We start from the raw sequence: 21,643 nt of genomic DNA on the forward strand, positions 1-21,643 counted from the left end.
TACGTCATGATGAGGGTAGTATTTCTTGTTGCTAGGCAACAGTTCCTGGTAATGATTGTGAGATTTGTACTGGCTCTACTCCACAACAAGGAAGTTCTATTGGTCACCAAATGTCACCCTCTATTATTCACAAAGGATATCATGTGAAGAAGATTCACTGTAGTGTTTCATGCATGTATACGGATAATGCATTTTATAATTTAATCACTATCAACAATATTCAAAAGCCAAATAACATCTAAGAACAGACATTGACATTTTTCTTTAATAATACGTCATATAAATGAGGAAAATAATATATTTAATTTGTGACAATCACAGTAAAATGACATCTTGGTTCTTGCTACCGCTGAACAAAGATATGTTTAGCGATAGAAAGAACTAAGATATGATTTTAATGTTAAACAGATGACAGATATATTCTGTATTATTCCATTAAAAATCAGTGTTTCAATTTCTGTGGCATTTGTTCCTTAGGGGACAGACCACTTGATATTCTGGGTTTGGGTTGGGGGAGGTTGGGTTGGGTGGAAGGTTGTCCTGTATCCTGTACTTTGCATCCAGATTAGATATTTTTGCAGCTACAGCTACAAAACAAGATATTTTTTTATTCAAAACAATGAGTCTGATTTTTTAAAAAGAAAAACACTTGCAACAATGTAATTTTTGTGGCAGGCAATTACTTCTTTTTTTTATCAGACTGAAGCATAATTTCTTTTTTCAAGAATTATCAGGGACAATTTATTTTTTTCTATAAAATCCCAGGCCTCACCCTTCCTCTAAAGTAAATCAGTGTAATTCTTTATGTTGCCTTGTAATTCAAGTACATGTACCAAGAAATAAATAAACAGTTTCCACTGAAGGAACGAATGTCTCAGTTCTATTAATTGTAGCCTGATGTACTATCTCATCAGATCTTTTACTCCAACACTGTACGTCTCTGCGGTACGATCTGATGACACCTACATAGGAAGTTGGTGCAGGTGAACCCAGAGACAACTATGACCACCCAATCAAAATGAAGGATGTGTGGGTTCACGAGCCAATCAAATGTCAGCTTTCTAAAATGACTTGTCTTAATTTCTTTACCAAACTGTTTCAGAAATTTCATCCCAACCAAAGAAAATCGACACAGAATGCAAATATTCCTGTCAATGGTACACCCTTTTGAGTGTAGATGCCATGGGCACTCACAAATGACAAGGTGTATAAAATATGTACAATAGTGGAATAATGATTTTTTTATTTCCATTCAGAACTGACTGTTTGTGTTGGTTTTAGATAAACAGAAATCAGATATGAGGCTATGAATGATTGGCTCAATTGTAAGGTGGTGTGATCAGATCTTTATGCAGACAGGTACCGTATCAGAGTAAAAGATGCAATTTTAAAGAGATTGTCTTTGCATAATCAGAAAAGGAAGTATCTTGTCAACACGCCAAGTACTTTTTAATGACTGCATGACATGTTTAGCTGAACCTTTAACACAACAGATTGACTTTATTTTAATATAATAAATCTATTCAAAAATTTGATTTGAAACAAACCTACAAGTTTGATCATATACAAGAAAATATGTGACAATAACCAAGTACTAAAATAGATTTCAAATTAAAGTTTAAATTTGAAAGTGGAAAGTATGAATAACATAAAACAAAAGAGTCGTTTTCTTAAAAGGGACAATGACAAAAACAATTTTTTACAGACACAACAAAAACAATAATAACCAAGATGCTGCCAATCAAGATTGCATAAAACATCAATCAATTATACAAACAATAACATTTCATTCAGATAATTAAACAACACGTGAAAAAAAACTGGCCATTTGCTTGTCGAACAGCTACCTTTTTGGTCCTTAAGACCCACACACTAAATACAGGATCATAATGTACAAATAACTACAACCCTTACAGGGCCTCCTAATACTGCTGGTGATTGTAGGTATCCTGATAGATGGTACAATGATATGAAATGGAACAAGAAATGAACTTCTATGAAAGATTAAGTCTTATGGTTCCTTGTTTTACAGAAAGTGAGTTGGGTTTAACTCCGCTTTTAACAGTATTCCAGTTATACCACGGCGTGTCAGCTTAATGTGGGAGGAAAGCCCGAAAGGGTGCATGTCTCAGACGTTTACCACTTTGGTGAAACCAACGAGCACGGGTATGGTGCTGACAAACCTAGAAACATAATCAGGGCAAACCGGGATTCGAACCCACAATCTTAGGTTTCTGGCGTGCCCAAGAGACGCAACTCTACACAGCGAATCGCGGCGCCCTAGACGACTGGGCCATCCTTGCCCCCAAGTTTTTTATAACAGCTATCTGATTAAAATCTGACCTCTGTGTTAGATACCGCTCCAGAAAGATCAGAGGACATCCTATTACAGGCCATGTTAGAACTACCTTTCGTGAACTTTGACAACCAATGAAATGACGAACAGGAAGTCGACTTCAGACAATCAGAAAGCAATTTTCTCAAGACTCAAAGGGACTATTTTCAAAACGGCAATTCCATTCCAGACAATGCTTTGATATATTTTGACAAAGTTCTCAATTTAAAATTTGAAAAATGAACAAAAGCTAATTCTGGATTGTCTAATAGACGGCCAAGATTGTATGTCCGGGCTGTGGAACGTCTCTTCTGTTTCAAATGTCTAGCATGTCATCGCCATGACTCACATTTGGAATCAGTCGTACAGCCCATTACATTTTTGTTCGGAATGCCCGATGTTAACCTTTTCGAGGTTGAATGATAAGAAAACTCATTCTGATTTTCACTTTGGCGATCTTGTAACCAATGCTCTGATTGATCGAATGAAAGGTCGTTCTGAAATGACTTGTCCTCAGATCTGTGTGTAGTGATAGCGAGAACTAAGATCTGATTTGAATGAGATTGTGATAACAGGATATTGCCAAAGAAATCCATAAACAAAAAATAATTGATCGGCTAAAACCTTTTTTAACCAAAACTAAAATCTAAACTTAATGTTAAAAGCGGGTGCTTTTCTACAACAAGTGTTTCCTGTAAAACCAAAAGGCATGTCTTAAATACCAAGATTGATCATTTGTATAAAGAACTAAAATGCAAATAGTAACTGGAAATAGCACTTTTCGATAATACAACACTTCATGAGGTTGGAGTTGTGTTAAAGATCCAAGAGCATCTTCTCCGATGCTCCAGACAGAATACACACTGATTAGGAAAAAGATATTCTCGAATTGATGCAAATCTTGGTCGGCTGCGACTAATTTTGGCAGCTTTTTCTCCTCCCTCGGATCTGTAAACTGTATTATGCACATATTAAGCTTGCATTGCGTCTAAATTGACAGTTTTATCATATCATCTGGTGTCTGCTGAAATAGATCCCAATAACCATACCATCTCTCTGAATTTGCTTGACAAAGCCGATGCTTTCATGAGAAGATTTGTCATCAGAGGCACTGTAAGGAGCTTAGTGTATGCCAGTGTAAGGAGTTTGCTTTCATGAGAAGATTTGTCATCAGAGGCACTGTAAGAAGCTTAGTGTATGCCAGTGTAAGGAGTTTGCACCAATTTGTAATCAGAGGAATGTGATTGGTTAATGTCTTCATGGTCAAGAGCTCTGCTTCATGATTGGTTAGTCAATATTGTTGCGTGTAGGTCCTTTTGCATTGAGAACTTCAATAATGTCTGCCATGCTCTTCTTAAGAAATGCCAGATCCCACAAAATGCTTACTCAGCAGTAGAAGTAAAAGAAATCATTACAAAACTCACCCCTGACAATTGTTTCATCTTCAGCGTTAACAATTATGCACTTCAATGTCTACTACTAAACACTACTGGCAGCAATTTGCTGTGAGACATCAAATCTTATTAAATAAATAATTGCACCTTTCAAATTCATAATACTCAAATGGGAAGTGAATTGCACTTTGAGAAGGCCATGGGATATTTCCGTCACCAACTCGTCATTTGTCCATCACAACCAGTGGCCTCTCGACAGCTATTTTCTGGCTTTCTCCTACATGGCTAACAAACAGCCCATTTACCCTCGGGGCCCAGCAGTAAATGCATCTTTTCTCTGGCGTAATCGGACTCTTTCCTTGCCACATTGCATCCTGATTGATCAAGGCTTGTTACATGTAATCAATGCCAGCTTTGTTACCACAGAGATCAATATTCAATCGTGAAGACGTTGGTCAGATAAGCAGTATCATCAAGGTCACCCAAGGTCATCAAGTTGTCGCCTCTGTTTTCCTGTCCTAACAAGCCTGTCTTGTCATCTGAAATAAATGAATCTCAAATAACAGTGTGGCAAGTTTGGTTAAATATCTAACTTTATTCCCCTCTCGTGTTCTCTCTTCACAGGAAAATCAATACTGTTTCTCTGTTTATGTGTAGAGAATGGAAGACTTCAATATTTTAAGGAGAAATCAAAGTTAACATGATACCGCTCTCTAGCTTGATGAAGGATTCTTGAAACTCAAGAAACATGGACAGTCGGTGTTGCATTAAGTGGGTCATATGAACTTGAAGGACAAAAAAGATTGTTCCCAAAGAAACTATTAAATTTTGCAACAAAAAATTTGGTTGAATTTTTATCAAAAGGTTGAAGGATATCGTTATCGTGAAGAACTGCGTCGTTAAAGATTGACTAATTGACTGCGTATTCTCGCAGACTGCCTTTTTGCCCATTTGTAATATGGCAAAAGATAGTATTCACGTGGGCAAGATATAGATTTGAGTGCATATTGTCACTTTTTCAATATCAGATAAAGTTATATGAGGTGTTGTAGCTCCATTCTGCTACTGAAATCCCGAGGAAAACAAGTATCATATTTTGTTTGGGAAATTGTTTAATGTTTACAGCAGTACTAAGCAGGATTCCAGCTATATGATGGCTACCTGTAAATAATCAAGTCGTGGTCAGACAAACCAGTGATTGATATTATGAGCAATGGTCCACAATCTTCTGGATGCCACACAATCAACCAAGTCACCTGCTGTGACCATCAGACCTATTATAAACCAGAATTCCCTTTGGGAGCAAACATGACGACCTGTCCTGCCCACAATCCCTATGGAGACAACCATGATATATAGGGCACCTATCCTGGCTAGAATCCCTATGGAGACAACCATGATATAAAGGGCACCTATCCTGCCCACAATCCCTATGGAGACAACAATGATATTTATGGCACCTATACTACCCACAATCCCTATGGAGACAACCATGATATATAGGGCACCTATCCTGGCTAGAATCCCTATGGAGAAAACCATGATATATAGGGCACCTATCCTGGCTAGAATCCCTATGGAGACAACCATGATATATAGGGCACCTATCCTGCCCACAATCCCTATGGAGACAACCATGATATATATGGCACCTATCCTTCGCACAATCCCTATGGAGACAACCATGATATATAGGGCACCTATCCTGGCTAGAATCCCTATGGAGACAACCATGATATATAGGGCACCTATCCTGCCCACAATCCCAATGGAGACAACCATGATATATAGTGCACCTATCCTGCCTAGAATCCCTATGGAGACAACCATGAAATATAGGGGAACCTATCCTGGCTAGAATCCCTATGGAGACAACCATGATATATAGGGCACCTATCCTGCCCACAATCCCTATGGAGACAACCATGATACATAGGGCACCTATCCTGGCTAGAATCCCTATGGAGACAACCATGATATATAGGGCACCTATCCTGCCTAGAATCCCTATGGAGACAACCATGATATATAGGGCACCTATCTTGGCTAGAATCCCTATGGAGAAAACCATGATATATAGGGCACCTATCCTGCCTAGAATCCCTATGGAGACAACCATGATATATAGGGCACCTATCCTGCCCACAATCCCTATGGAGAAACCATGATATATAGGGCACCTATCCTGCCTAGAATCCCTATGGAGACAACCATGATATATAGGGCACCTATCCTGCCCACAATCCCTATGGAGACAACCATGATATATAGGGTACCTATCCTGGCTAGAATCCCTATGGAGACAACCATGATATATAGGGCACCTATCCTGCCTAGAATCCCAATGGAGACAACCGTGTTATATAGGGCACCTATCCTGGCTAGAATCCCTATGGAGACAACCATGATATATAGGGCACATATCCTGCCTAGAATCCCTATGGAGACAACCATGATATATAGGGCACCTATCCTGGCTAGAATCCCTATGGAGACAACCATGATATATAGGGCACCTATCCTGCCTAGAATCCCAATGGAGACAACCATGATATATAGGGCACCTATCCTGCCCACAATCAGAATCTAAAAACTAGATGACCTCTCCTTGCTGGTTCATGTGACTTTTTGCTCTCGTTAAAACAATGGCGATAGTTTCAGTGACTTATATCATAGATTGTGTTTAAAAAACTTTGGTTTTGCACTCATTAAGCCTTGACATGCAACAAAAGAATTATTCTCAGAAAAAAACACAATGATCAGTTCATTTAAAAACAAAGTTCATTTGCAAAGAAATAATTGGATGTGTTGTTAATAGAACTGAATTCTATTTCTTACAAAAGCAATTACACAAACACATTTGACAGATGTACTGAAGAATGGACCTATGCTGTTTCTTGTCACTGACGTAGACTGGTCAAATAGCTCAACAACATAATACCATGGTGCCATGGAAATATATTTGTTTGAGGTCAAAGTTTTCTCAAAGGTGAAGGTCATCTTATCCAGATGCTAAACCTTTTTAGAAATTTCTAATTTGAAAAACATACAACCTTTCATTTTCAAATTTTCACATCCCAGTTCACACCAAACTGACAGATAATAGGATCATTTTTAAACTAATGTTCCCACACGTTACTGTAAAGTAAACTAAATGTTGTTCAAAACTATAGACATCAATATTCCTGACAATTTCATGGTGCTGAGTCTGGATACAACCAATCAGTGACTCAAAGCATGACTTTTTTACATTTTTTGTTCTTGAATGCCTAGTCAACAATTATAGTGTAAAAGCTATATAGGCATAAATTTATAAGACTGGTTTAAGGACTCTCTGGGATATAACTGGTAGGAGGTCGAGACTTAAAAAAAAAATTAACAACTAATGACTCTTTAATTGTTGTTCAATGCCACACTCAGTAATATTCAAGCTATATGATCCAGCTTGTTAATATTGGAGTCCAGAGCAGACAAACCAGTGACTGATATAATGAGCACTCCATGCCTTGATCGATGAGACTTGTCTGTCATGACATTACACAAACTCAAAGCAGTAGTTTACTGGATATCTGCACTATACTATTTGTTTGTTTGTTGTTTAACACTGCACTCAGCAATATTCCAGCTATATGACAGGTGTTTGCGCTATACAATTTTGTTTGTTTGTTGTTTAGCGCCACACTCAGCTATATGACGCCAGTCTGTAAATAATCAAGTCTTGACCAGACAATCCAGTGATTGACATGATGAGCATCGATCTACGCAATTGGGATAGGGTGACAAGCAACAATCAAGTCAGCGAGCCCGACCACCCAATCCTGTTTGTTGCCTTTTACGACAAGCATAGTCGCCTTTAACGGCAAGCATAGTCGCCTTTAACGGCAAGCATGGGTTGCTGAAGACCCTTTCTAACCCAGATCCTCCATATTTCACAGGTTTAATACCTCTTTCAATGTATTCATATTTAAGCTCCCTCAACTAGAGATCTAAAGTTAACCATTTCTATCAAGATATCTAACCATGTTACCCAATGACCATCCATAACAGTACAACTACCGGTGTTCAGCTGCATCCCACAGCTGCCAACACCGGAATGACTTAGTCAGATATTCTATAAGCTCAGAGGTCACTTGCCCTGGTCAGGTCCAGGGGTCAAGGAGAGCAAATGTCCCAGACAAAAATGGTTACACATTTGGATAATACATATCAATTTTGGTACCGCATCAAAAAATTAAAAGTCAAATAAAATCTTTTAGGTCTATTTACAAAAAGGTTTCCATTTATACAACAATCATGTTTGGAAAAAAAAGAAGAAGAAGAGATATATGTGAAAGGGGGTTTAGCCTCGAGTTCAAGATTATTTCAATTACCTAGTGGCGTGCATAAACCTGTGTGGCTGCTTGTACAAATTAGGACTATAGCCAGTTTTATAGTGCTAGATCACTGAGATACCATGCCACAGTTAAAACATGGATACCCGGCTCAGACAAAGTATACTGATTCCAAGCTACCAGTCCTTGTTTGACCCCTTAAATCCAAGTGCCAGGCAAGGAAACAACAAATACCATCTTTTGGTATGTCATGTCCAGGTGATCAAAAAGTTACAGTTTGGTTGTCAACAAGAATCAGAAGTGTTTAAAATGGTTCTTTGGTATACTATTGTACTCTTAATCACTTTGGCTGTAAAAGCGCATTTGTTGCAAGATTTGAATAAACAAAAGGCAGGATTTTCTTTGGCAAAGAAGTGAATGTTAGCCCAAGACAAGGTTTCAACATCAAATGCTATTATTCAAACCAGTAGACTTAACATTGTACACAGAGCCTTTAATGACAAAATTAAGATGTGAGGTCTATATGGACCCTATATATTGAACAATTTTGGTAGCTGATATTGTCTCATCCATCTCTATTGTCTTGAATACTGCATCAAGTGTGTCTTCTGACAGTGTGTCTCTGTTCAACCATAAAAAACAAGTCAAACAACATAGGCTTGCTGAAGGCTATCTGTTTCTATCATATAACTTTAATGTTTTCTTGAGAATCATCATATTGATTTTTCCTGAAGTTTGTGCAAGTTATGTTTCTCTGGGAGATTGATCCACTTACAAGCTATTTATAACCAAGGGGTTTTTCCTTCAACATAGATCCATATTCCTCTAGATTTGACATTACAAGGCAGGTCATGGAAGACAGGCTGGTTTCATCAGGAAATTAAAGGCAGTGGCTTTGGTACCTAACATTCATCCAAGGAAAGAGGTGGTGAGGTGAGGTGAAATGGGATTTAACGTCGTGTTCAAGATTATTGCACTTATATAGCGACATGCATGCATGTGTGTGTGTGTGTGTGTGTGTGTGTGTGTGTGTGTGTGCGTGTGCGTGTGTGGCTGCTTGTACTAGTCCGGACTGATGCTGATTTATAGTGCTAGGTCACTGAGATACCATGCCGCAGTTTCACATGAATACCCCACTCAGACACAATATACTGACTCCGAGCCGACCAGTCCTTGTTTTAGCTCCTTAATGCCGAGTGCCAGACAGGGTAACAACAAGTACCATCTTTTTAATGTCTTTTGGTATGACGCAGTGGGGAATGAACCCCGGACCTTCCGCTCTCCGGGCGGACGCTCTACCACTAGACCACGGAGGCGGTCTCCAAGGAAAGACGCTTGCAATTTTACAATAGAAGTGTGAAATTATGATAAGACTACCGGGTACCCATTTACACAACCATGTATCTATGTGCACAACTTACACCAGTGTGGCTGGCTTGGCCTCTCTGTCATCATACCATGCCAGCATCTCTTCACTGAACGCCTCAGCCAATGACTCGCCTCTGTCGAGGGAAAAACTACTACTGGGTTTCACTCCTTCACCAGAGGCTGGGGGCTGGCTGGAGGACGCACTGGAGCTACTGGAAGAAGAGACAACACATTATGAAAAACAACGTGAAGAAATAGTGCCAGGCCCTGTACTTTACCTTCATGCAATGTCCAATAAAAAAAAGTAAATATACACAGTCAAGTTTTCGGCCTCTCGGCCTTCATCAGGCATACTCTAGAGGCCGAGGCTTGAGTGTGTATATTCATGTATTTATTTGAGTGAGTGAGTATGATTTTATGTCGCTTTTACCAATATTTCAGCAATATCACGGCAGAGGACACCAGAAATGGGCTTCACACATTGTACCCATGTCAGGAATCGAACCCGGGTCTTCAGCGTGACGAGCAAACGCTTTAACCACCAGGCTACCCAACCGCCCCGTATTTATTTAAAATAACCTAAGGGAATTAACACAAAATTGGGGGGGGGGGGGGGGGGGGGGGGGGGGAGAGAGGAGGAGGGGGATAGCCACATAATAAATAAAAGCGACCAATTCGTTTCCATATTCATAACAAAATTATCTGGCAGATATAGTCGACAGTATGATTCAGACTACATCTTGAGCACTGTCCGTGTATCACGATCAAATAGTGATGACACCAGGTGTTCGCAAAATGGTGAGCGTATCCTGCACCGAGAAAGGTTATTGTCTGTATGACTTTATAAATATTGTTTATCTTAAATTGAGGATTGATTAACAAACATAATATAACAAAATTTCAACAATGACTCCCAATTTACCAAAATGATGAACCTAAGATAAACCTATGATGACCTATAATGTATTGTACATTATATATTCTTCTAGTTTCAATACTGAACCTTACTATTGACTTCTGAGAAAATACAAAGAAAAATGAGTCAGCAGTTTTGAAATAAATTGTGTCATTGTATATTTTATCCATGACACAATTTTCTGGATAACAACTTCTTTTATACTGTAAAAAGCGACGTTTTGGTGTAGATCCTTATACCGTTGTCAAGCAAGACTGAATGAGGGACATTGTAGAGAATATACTAACTGTTAATCCTCCACCTACTGTATATATATTCATAGTTAAACCTTTAGTATGTATAAGCATCAATAGCGAGTGAGTGAGTTGGGTTTAACGCTGCTTTGAACAGTATTCCAGTTATATCACGGCATGTCTGCTTAATGTGGGAGAAAAGCCCGGAGTGATGCAGGTCTCAGACGTTTACCAAGAAACACATTCAGGTGTCCTTTGGTGACTGGGCCACCTGTGCCCCTGTAAGCACCAATCAATTGATTACAGTTTTCGCAAAGGATACAGAAGACTGGAATTGAAATTATTAGACATCTTTGATTCTAATATTTAATAATACATCTTTTCTTTTCCTAATTCTGCGAGGATGTTTTTTGGCCAGTGTTTGTGAACTAGCAAATGCTGAGGCATAGTAATTAGCTTGCTAAATATGGCAAGCTGTACTTGTTCGGAAAATCACTATAACAAAGGCTGAATTATTTTGGGAGGAAACTTATAGAATAAATAATTAAGTTATTGAGGTCTTAGGTTTCATGTGGGAGATGCATGACTTGGATCACAATAAATGACTGCAATCCAATTTGGTTCCGTCACAGGCGGTGATAATCAGACACAAGAACTTGCCATTATATCCAGCACTGCTGTTAATCACAGTCAAAAAACACTGAAATCTACATTTTATTCTATTCAAGTCTGTTCAAATGTCTACTTCAAAAACATCTTAATGGCTAGAGAGTTTTATGGACGCTTCTAATTCCATTCTCGACTGACTCAATTTAACATGTCCAAATTTAATCCATTAGCTACTATTTCCATCACCCACACCCCTGTAAAGACATTAGTAAGAAGGCGCAGCTTAACCAAGTATGAGAGATTCACTGGAATCGGATATGTGGTAGAACTGTTGCTGTCTTAAGTTTCTTAAAAGGAATCATTCTTGGCTTGAACCATAGTCTTCGGTTCCTGGAAGAAATCCCTTCAGAATATCTGGTCTGTTGTCTTCTGAGAGAGTGTCCAGAATGGAATCGTTTTCAGGATATATAAACTGTGGTAACTTTGATGATGGCTGGTTTCTGCCAGAGCTGAGATTCTGTAAACTTTAATCGGGTTCTGGCATCTACTTGAAGTGCTTGCAGCTCTTGAATAAAGTCGGATGTTAACACATGTGAAGTTAGGTAAAGTAGGTAGGAACTTTGTAAGGGACTCACCATCTGATGTTCAGGTAGTGGGGGATTAGATTTCAGCTGATATTTTAAAAATTAAATCTATGAGCCTGAATATTTTTTTAAAGAAAAGTACCTTGCAACAATGTAATTTTTGTGGCATACAATTTCTTTCTTTTTATCAACGGTCTGAAGCAGAATTATTTTTTTAAGAATTTTCTGGGACAATATATTTTTTTCGATAAAATAGTTTTTTAGTTAAATCACAGTGTTCAGGTTAGCTTAGGTGCTGTGAGGTGAAATGGGGTTTAACATCTCGTCCAAGATGATTGTACTTATATAGCGACGTGCATGCAGGTGCATGCAGGTGCATGCGTGCGTGCATGGCTGCTTGTACTAGTCCGACTAATGCCGATTTTATAGTGCTAATCCACTGAGATACCATGTCACAGTTTCCACTCAGACACAGTATACAGACTCCGGGCTGACCAGTCCTTAATGCCAAGCACCAGGCAGGGTAGCAACAAGTACCATCTTTTAACGTCTTTTGGAATGACGCAGCCGGGGATCAAACCCCAGACCTTCTGCTCTCCGGGCGGACTCTCTACCACGAGACCACAGAGGCGGCCTACAAATTTCTTCAAGGAACCCTGTGTACATTAACTCTTAATGGATGTGATTCACATGAAGTTAATCATGAATATGTGGTCTAACATATGGTGTATTTCATCATAGATTATGATGATTGATGATGATGACGATGATGATATGAATGGAGATATTATATATTTGATAATCTAAGCAGACATAAATACCTTACTATTTCTTCCTTTTAAAAAGTACAAGGTTCTGGGGTCTTTTTCAGCCCTGACAATATTTGTTTGCGAATACACTCCTGTGACATCAAGGCCAATCAGATTAAATCAGTTAGACTGACAGTTAGTCCCAGAAATAAAGTTACCTTATTTGGAAATATATATCTACAAAATAAATACAATCAAATCCAAATGGACAATGCTCAGCTGAGGCAATCTAGACTTGCCCAATCATTCTAGACTTAAGTTGGACTCTTTTTTTAATTTATTCTCAAGGGTCTGGGAGACGTACTGTGTACGTGTGGAGCGTACTTCTTCTTGTAAAACAAAATTCTAATTTCTCAGACAAACGTAATGTACATACAAACATAAAAGCTTGCAGAGTAATTGCTTTCATTGCCCATTGTCCTGTGAGGAGAGCTTTTCAAGACGCATTTGTAACACAGTCGTGAAACAGTCGTTTTACTTCAATGGTTCAAACAAACTTGATCGCTTGTGGCAGTCCTTTTTGGTTTTGTTGCAAATCAATATTATTCTGAACCATATTTTCCAATATTTCCAGGTCCAGTGGCAATTATGGGCTCCAAACAAAAACTTATAGCCAGTGAGTTTGGTGTAATGCTGCTTTGAACAATATTTCAATCATATCGTTGTGTGTCACTTTAATTTTAGAAGAATACCCAAAATGTTGCAAGTTGCAGCCATTTGCCATGTTGGTGAAACTAACATGCCAACTATCATAACCAGGGTTAAACTGGAATTTGAGCCCATGTCGATTGCAGATCCTGCCATGGTAAAGGGAAGCAACTATGCACAGCTGTGACTGGGCTAGGCTTGATTTTTTTTCTTCTGTTTGTGTGTTTGTTTGTTTGTTTGTTTGATGTTGCACTCAGCAATTTTCCAGTTATATGATGATTGTCTGTAAATGGTGTGGACCAGACAATCCAGGGATTGACATCATGAGCATCAATCTATGCAATGTGATACAATGACATCCATCAAGCAAGTTAACAGTGAGTGGGTATGGCTTTACACCACTTTTAGCAATATTCCAGCAATATGACGATGGGGGACACCAGAAATGGGCTTCACACATTGTACCCATGTCGGGAATCGAACACAGTTCTTCGGCATAATGAGCAAACGCTTTAACCACTAGGCTACCCGACCACCCAGCAAGTCAATAGGTATGACCACCTGATCCGTTAACTGCCTCTTATGAAGACCTGTGTTCAAACCCGGATCTTCACGGAATCCAGTACAGGTATAAATAGAAATATTAAAATAAATACCTATGTCAATCATTTATTTATATGAAAGTCATTCTGTTGTGGAGTTTAAGTTTTGTTTGTTTGTTTGTTGTTTAACGCTGCACTCAGCAATATTCCAGCTATATGACGGCAGTCTGTAAATAATCGAATCTGGACCAGACAATCCAGTGATTGATATCATGAGCATTGATCTACGCATTTGGGATCGATGACATGCTGCAGCTGGCTTCTTGAATCACTGATAGAGATGTAGACATGGAATTTCTATATAACATATTTTTATTGTACAAGAGGGTCTATATTACTAATGGGAGACATAATAACAATAATTTAAAAAATTTTTTAGTTTATTTCTTGGACAGGCTGCTTTTCAGTAGGGGCAGCGGACTCGCGAAACATAAATAAAAAATGTGTGGCTGTAGTTTGATCATATACACTGTATTGTACAACAGACATGCACAGAACAAGCTGGTAACAAGCAATGAGTTTACCATCTGCGAAGTGAGTTCCGACAAATTGGTTCCATCTGCATGAGTCATGAAATTAGGGTCATTAAGACGACAATATATTGGTTTCCAGATCATTAATGAAAACATACCTAAAGGCAGCATGAAAAATTATTTTCTTCCACTCTTCTCCCAAAACCCTAATAGAACTGCAGACTGGATAAAAAAATGTGGTTGGTTTGGCAAAGATAATATCCTTTTTCAAGCCTCGGTAATTTTAGTTCAGTTCACAAAGATTATACGTCTTGCCAGTCTACACTCCCCAGGGCTGACTTTCCTAAACATGTTACGACAGCTCTATCAATCCTATATAATTCAGGTTTTGAACTGTGAGCTTGCTGGAAGGCGGCCAATCATAGCATTTGTTGTAAAGCCAGTTCATCTGCAGCTACAAGATGTCATTAAAGCACAAACATGATGTGAATGCATATTTGTTTCTAGTCATGTTCATTATGTGTCAGTATGATCATTTTATTTTTTTTTTCCATTTATGTTGAAACTTGCTTAATGAGTGGCTACATAATGTTGCCCATTTATTGTCAAGGCGCAGACGATATAACTGGTGCCATGTGTTAAAGTGAAACATGTATTTTTTTATGAGAATTGAGGTTAATCATTAACTCTTAGATTGATGTGCAGAAAACACACACACACACACACACACACACACACACACACACACACACACACACACACACACACACACACTACGCAACGCAACGCAACGCAACGCGACACAACGTTAAAACTCATTTCATCTCAGCTACTCAGCATCACCTGATGAAGGAGCAAGAAGTAGCTCTGAAACGTCGTGACAAAGAATAAAAGAATTTATTTATAAAAAGTGTTGTGTATTCATGTTTTTACAAATTCTAAATAGCCATCAATGCCTTACTCTATTATCCGATCAGGGACTGACAAGTTGCCAATGCCCAAACCCCAGTCATGTAATATGACAGCCATTTAAGACATCTTTTTCATTTAAGAAAAGATTTTAACAACTGAGATGACATTTATCACAAAGCAAACCATAAACTTCTTCCATATTTATAAATGTTGGTTAATATACACATAAATACTCTGATTTAATGTTATCCACAATCAGATTTAATGTCATACACAGTCTGATTTAATGTCATACAGTTATGACAGTACCGACAAATGACAATTCTGTCTAAATACCACATCTGGCCTACGTGACATAATTATTTTGATTTATGGCAACACTATGCAACAGAAGCAAGTTGGCAATGTTCTCTTTCTGAAATAATGTATAAATTTGCCATTCATCAATCCACAAACTGACTTGAACTGCTGACTGAAACATTGGGATCGAATATCCTGAGGAACTGGGTGAGCTCTGACGTAACATCCCTCAAATCATATTGACTCTGCCCAGAGATTATAGAGCATTGCAGAGAGGCGCCATTGTCCAAGCACTTGATAATGCCCACAGCATTGTCATCCTGGGTTTAATGAAGCGCGTCATTGTAATATAGATCCAAGCAACCACAACTCCATTAATGGGCTACCGTTAACATTGGAGCAACTACTTCAGAATCATTAGATGAAAAAAAAGTTTTCTTTCCTAAATATCCTCCAATGGCGTAAAGAATCGATGCCATTTGCAGAAGAGGAAGTTGAGTATGGACATTGATTACCGTGATGTACAAGCGATTGCTTCATGTGCGCGCTATCAGCGACGCCGGGAACAACTGTCCACCGCCATCAAGCCCTTTATAGATCTAACCAGGTTTCTGGGCTATATCGGAGAAATATTTACAAAATAGTTTGGTAGCCAGGCGCCAGGCATGTCCTCGAGAGATGGCTTATGAGGAGACAAAGGGCACAAAGTGCCGCAAGTCAAAGAATTTTGGTTGTCAGAAGCCATAACTAATACACATCCTTAAAGAACAAAGCGTAGGATCATTTGCTCTTTGTGTTGAAGCAATCAAAGAAAAGTGTTTGACTGACACGGCAAAATTATTCTTGTCCAAATTGGTATTCAGTGATTAAGCATAGGTTGATCAGTACATCATACATCACCGTGTCAATATATGCTTAATTGACATTTCGGAATGATTTTGTCCACATTGTTTGATGATTGTAGGTTGTTAATCAGTGTCTGAGGGTTGTGTACTCCCGACAAGCAGGGCTGGCTGGTGACTCATGAACGTAAATAGTCTGTCTAGAAAGTTGCAGGCCAACATTAGAAACACATGCTGGAGTAGGCAATAAATTAATTAAAACTTCATTCAGATTTTCTCACAGATGTTTGTTGTAACCACAATCTCGCTCTTATTCTTTTCACATTTTTCAGAAAAACAAATTTATGATTAAGACATCATAAATCATGAAAGAACCCAGATTAAACCAGGGGACTAGCAACAACCTGCTTCCTTAGAGAAATATATAGCAACTGCCATATAGCCATATAGTAGAGATAATTCATTGATAGTGAGTGAGTTGGGTTTAACGCCACTTTTAACAGTATTACAGTTATATCGTGGAGTGTCAGCTTCATGTGGGAGGAAAGCCCGAAGTGATGCAGGTCTCAGACATTTACCACTTCGGTGAAACCCATCAGCATGGGTATGGTGCTGACAAACCTAGAAACATAATCGGGCGAACCGGGATTCGAACCCATAATCATAGGTTTCTGGCGTGCCCAAGGGATGCAACTCTGCACAGCGAATCGCGGCGCCTTAGACAACTGTTCCACCCGTGGCCCCCTCATAGATAGTAACATTGTAAACCAATCAGAATAATTAATAGCAACAAAATCCTTTCTATAATCATGAGAAATCTCTTCTAAAAGCAGAGTTTATTCCGACTATATCAGGACCATGTGTTTATGAATCACCATTAAAAGTTCATAATCACAGAATTTGATAACCAGCCAATGCTAACACAACACGGAATGAAATTCAGTCATGATTTGCCTTAAAGAAAGTGTAATTTTTCATACAGTAAATCTACACTGACTAGCAAAATGAATACAGTAAACTACGGTTATAACGAACTCAAAGGGACTACTAATTTTAGTTCGTTATAACCGTAGTTCGTTATAAGTACATATACAGCATGACTACAGCAAGTGGTCGGGACCAAAAAGTGAGTTCGTTATATCCGTCAGTTCGTTATAAGCGTGTTCGTTATAACCGTAGTTTACTGTACAATAATAATTCATGAAATGTTCTGCTGGACAGGTCAATTAGGAACAATTTCACTGTCCCGACAGAAATGTTGCCAGTCACTGAACCGTGGGCCAGCAGCTATATCAGCCTCTGTTGATAATCAAATCATATTTCTGTTGAACTAAAATAGCTGTATGAGATTTGAATTTATATTCTAAGACATGTATGTGTTTTGTGTTTAACTCAGGAGGAATCCTATGATTTGTTTTGTTTGTTTGTTGTTTAACCCTGCACTAAGCAATATTCCGGCTATATGATGGCGGTCTGTACATAATTAAGTCTCGACCAGACAATCCAGTGATTGATATCTTGAGCATCAATCTATGCAATTTGGATGCGATGGCATGGATCAACCAAGTCAGCGAGCCTGACCACCTGATCCCGTTTAATAGTCACCTCATTATTACAAGCATGGGTTACCCCAGATCTTCAGGGGTCCCCTAGTATCTTGACAGTCAGGTTAATAAATGATAAATGATGCTAGTATATTGTTTGCAAACTTGCACTCCAACATAAAACAGGACTGAAAAAAAAAATTGTAATAAATTTGAAATCTGACATCGTCCCTTTAATGCCTTTATTAATCATAAACATCAAATATTGCTGAAGACATGGCCTTTAACTAGATCTAGTTCCCAAAGAATAAATAGTTATGTTATTTTCACTGCTATTGGTCACAAAGAAACCTGAAAGTGCATGTGACATTTCATCCAACATTTGTATTGACGTCATGTTGCTGTAGACTGTATGTGTGTGATCGTATCTTGAGCGTTAGTTCAGCTGTTTTCATTAATGACTGACATTTCAATCTGAGAAAATAACATCATCTTGTTTGATTTCATCTTTCTAAAATCAGGGGCACAGTTGGCCCAGTCATCTAAGGAGCCGCAGTTTATTATGCAGAGTTGCTTCCCTTTGACACCTATGATTGTAGGTTTGAATCCTGGTTTGCCCTGATTATGTTTCTAGGTTTGTCAGCTCCATACCTGTGCTTGTGGGTTTTTACCAAAGTGGAAACGTCTGAGACTTGCATCGCTTTCCTCCCACACACTGTGATATAACTGGAATACTGTTCAAAGTGGTGGTAAACCGAACACAGTCACTCACTCTCTCTAAAATGATCGAGATTCATACAGCTAGGTCAGGCTAACATATGGACCTTGTCTTCAAATCAGTTTTTCATGCAAGAAAGTGGGATAGGCATTTTCATAATACATACATATTATGGTAAAAACACAACTGCTACACACTGCAATATAGGTGCAACCATTGTCAATATTGTGGGTTTATTAAGTACACACTGCATTCTAGGGCTGGGACAGGTCCAAATTTACTACCCGGGTACCCAACCCCCTATTACCGGACCCTACCCGGGTACCCACTGTAGGTCTCAAGCGTTGGGAACACAATGTCTAAGTGGGAAAAGTTTAACTGTAGCCCTGGTAAAAACTGTTTAGATACATGTATGAAACCAGAGACCATATAATAGGTATATGGTCCCTTATGAAACGATAAAATCATGCGTACACTGAATTTGACTGAAGCTTTATCTTTACTCAAACATATACAAGTCAAAAGGAATGTTTGCATCATCAGAAAGAAATGGGAACATTAGCGACTTGTAGTGTAACCACGGGTCCGGGTAGTACTGTGGGTACCCGGGTCCTACTCAGGACCCACCCGACCCGAGTACCCGAGTTACCAATCCCAGCCCTACTGCATTCCTCCATCGCCATCAGTAAATAAAGTTGATATGTAGTGTAGTCATGACACTTGTCTATTGCAAGTCAAGTATTGAAACACATTGTGTAATGGAAGTCAAATGAGTCGAACTCCATACATGTATTTTGTGTGACCCTTCTCCATGCATGAATTTTGTGCGAACCTACTCCATGCATGAATTTTGTGCAAACCTACTCCATGCATGAATTTTGTGCGAACCTACTCCATGCCTGAATTTTGTGCGACCCTACTCCATGCATGAATTTTGTGCAAACCTACTCCATGCATGAATTTTGTGCGAACCTACTCCATGCCTGAATTTTGTGCGACCCTACTGTTGCCTGATATTGAAGCAAAGTGTAAAGTTGAGGCCACATTTCTTTCACGAGAGTATTACCAGTTGTACACTGTAATCTGATCGTTCATTGGTCGGAGCACTCGCCAGGTTCCCTAGAGTGAGTGAGTGAGTATGGTTTTACGCCGCTTTTAGCAATATTCCAGCAATATCACGGCGGGGGACACCAGAAATGGGCTTCACACATTGTACCCATGTCGGGAATCGAACCCGGGTCTTCGGCGTGACGAGCGAACGCTTTAACCACTAGGCTACCCGACCCACCCAGGTTCCCTAGAAGCAGGGTGGATTAGTTAGCAACTACACTGCAAAGCTACTGAACGTGTTTATGGGTGAAGGAGGAAGAAAAACCCACAATGTATTGGTGTACAGAAGTAGTTTTATAGTCCCTGTCCTGTACTGCAACAAAGATGTGACTTGCGTGCGTGCATGCGTGCGACTTGATAACATACTGGTGAGTGAGTGAGTTTAATTAAAGTCACGTCGGCAATATTTCAGCCAATGAACAAGTTATACAATAGGTATAAAAACTGTCGACGAGGGACAGTATAATAACTAGCAATATATCACAGATTGACTTAAAACTAGTTGTAGAACATTAAAAATATCTGATTCTTGAGGTACGACACAAAATAAAAATAGGGCTATAGATCGCCAGCAACAAGGTTAAGATCACCATACTGGGGACCAAGGGGGCTTACGGTACCTCTGCTACCTGCATGGTTCCCCAGCAGGATTTACACTTCCCCAAGTTACTGGCGATTGTTGCGAGTTTAGCCAGAGATTAAAACTTAACAAACATTCTGTAGTTAAAATAGAGGTAGATATAAACATACTTTGAAAGAGCTGGTCTTACATACCCTCTCAGGGGGACAATAATTTTACGCTACTTCAACCCCCGTCGAGGGTGTAGCCACGAACAGTCTCGGGGTTCATAATTATACACTACCGATTTATAAAATACATAACATTTTACATCAAAATTTATGAATTAGTTCTATATCTTTTAAAAGGTTAATGATTAAACGTGAATTAACATTGCTAAAAAGGTCCTTAACTGTTTTGACATTGAAATATTTAACCCTTGTGATGGAAAAATCAATTCAGTCAAGCAGGACATGCTTGCCTGTGATTCTCTCATCACAATGGATACAAAACAGAGGATCCTCATCTTTTAATAAATATTCATTAGTATGTCTACTATGGCCAATACAACATCGTCGTAAAATGACCTCTTCAAATCATACATACAGACTGAGTGAGGAGTAAAACAAGATATAAACAGTTTCAGTTTATAACCAGTCACATTTCAAAGGATACGTCAAAAGCATATCAGTTTACAATAACCAGAGCTTCAGTCCAGGTGAGCTTACATGCTTCTTTTAAGTTTTTCTAATTATAAAGGACTGTGAAGACGTTTAATGACAATCTGAAAAATGAACCATCTTGAGAATCAGTCATGATCCTGCTGCGATAAATAAACAGTTGCAGCATCTGGCAAGACACCAACTCCGCACTCTGATAAATATGTCTGGCTTCAGCTCCTGCATGGCCTCAAACATGAGTGGCTTTTTATCGTCTTTCAGTTTAGTTTACATATGAACTGCCTCTTTCAGTAAATAAAGGTTTAAAAAAGTGGATTCATTTGCTTCTCTATCTGTGAGTGAGTGAGTGAGTGAGTGAGTGAGTGAGTGAGTGAGTGAGTGAGTGAGTGAGTTTAACACTGCTTTGTACAATATTCCAGCTTTATCACAATGTCAGCTTAATGTAGGAGGAAAGCCTGAAGTGACGCAGGTTGTATGCATTTACCACTTTGTTGAAACCCAAGAGCACGGGTATGGTGCCGACAAAACCTTGAAACATAATCGGGGAGAAACAGGATTTGAACCCACAACCATAGGTTTCTGTCATGCATGGGATGTATTTGTTTCTTTGGGTGGGATGTATTTGTTTCTGGTAACACTGGATTTATGATAAGGTAAAAATTGATGCCATTTCATG

The 21,643-nt window shown here is 38.9% G+C and overlaps 1 protein-coding gene across 13 annotated transcripts in view; it reads right to left on the reverse strand.

The window, feature by feature from the left end:
- Positions 1-2,186: 2,186 nt before the first annotated feature.
- The window catches only part of LOC124140137 (FERM domain-containing protein 4A-like), a 214,736-nt gene continuing 195,279 nt past the window's right edge, over positions 2,187-21,643 (reverse strand). For 11 of the 13 annotated variants that reach the window (XM_046507543.2, XM_046507540.2, XM_046507544.2 and 8 more), the window contains 2 exons: positions 9,482-9,640; positions 2,188-4,268 (listed from right to left, as the gene is read on the reverse strand). In XM_046507543.2, coding sequence (XP_046363499.2) covers positions 4,265-4,268; positions 9,482-9,640 — 163 coding nt within the window. In that variant the 3' untranslated portion in view covers positions 2,188-4,264. Of the gene's footprint in view, positions 4,269-9,481; positions 9,641-21,643 lie in introns of all 13 variants that reach the window. The other 2 variants (XM_046507534.2, XM_046507532.2) reach the window with 1 other exon arrangement.

This window comes from Haliotis rufescens, unplaced genomic scaffold (assembly GCF_023055435.1).
Source record: "Haliotis rufescens isolate VD_foot unplaced genomic scaffold, xgHalRufe1.0.p SCAF_23, whole genome shotgun sequence".
NCBI lineage: Eukaryota > Metazoa > Mollusca > Gastropoda > Lepetellida > Haliotidae > Haliotis > Haliotis rufescens.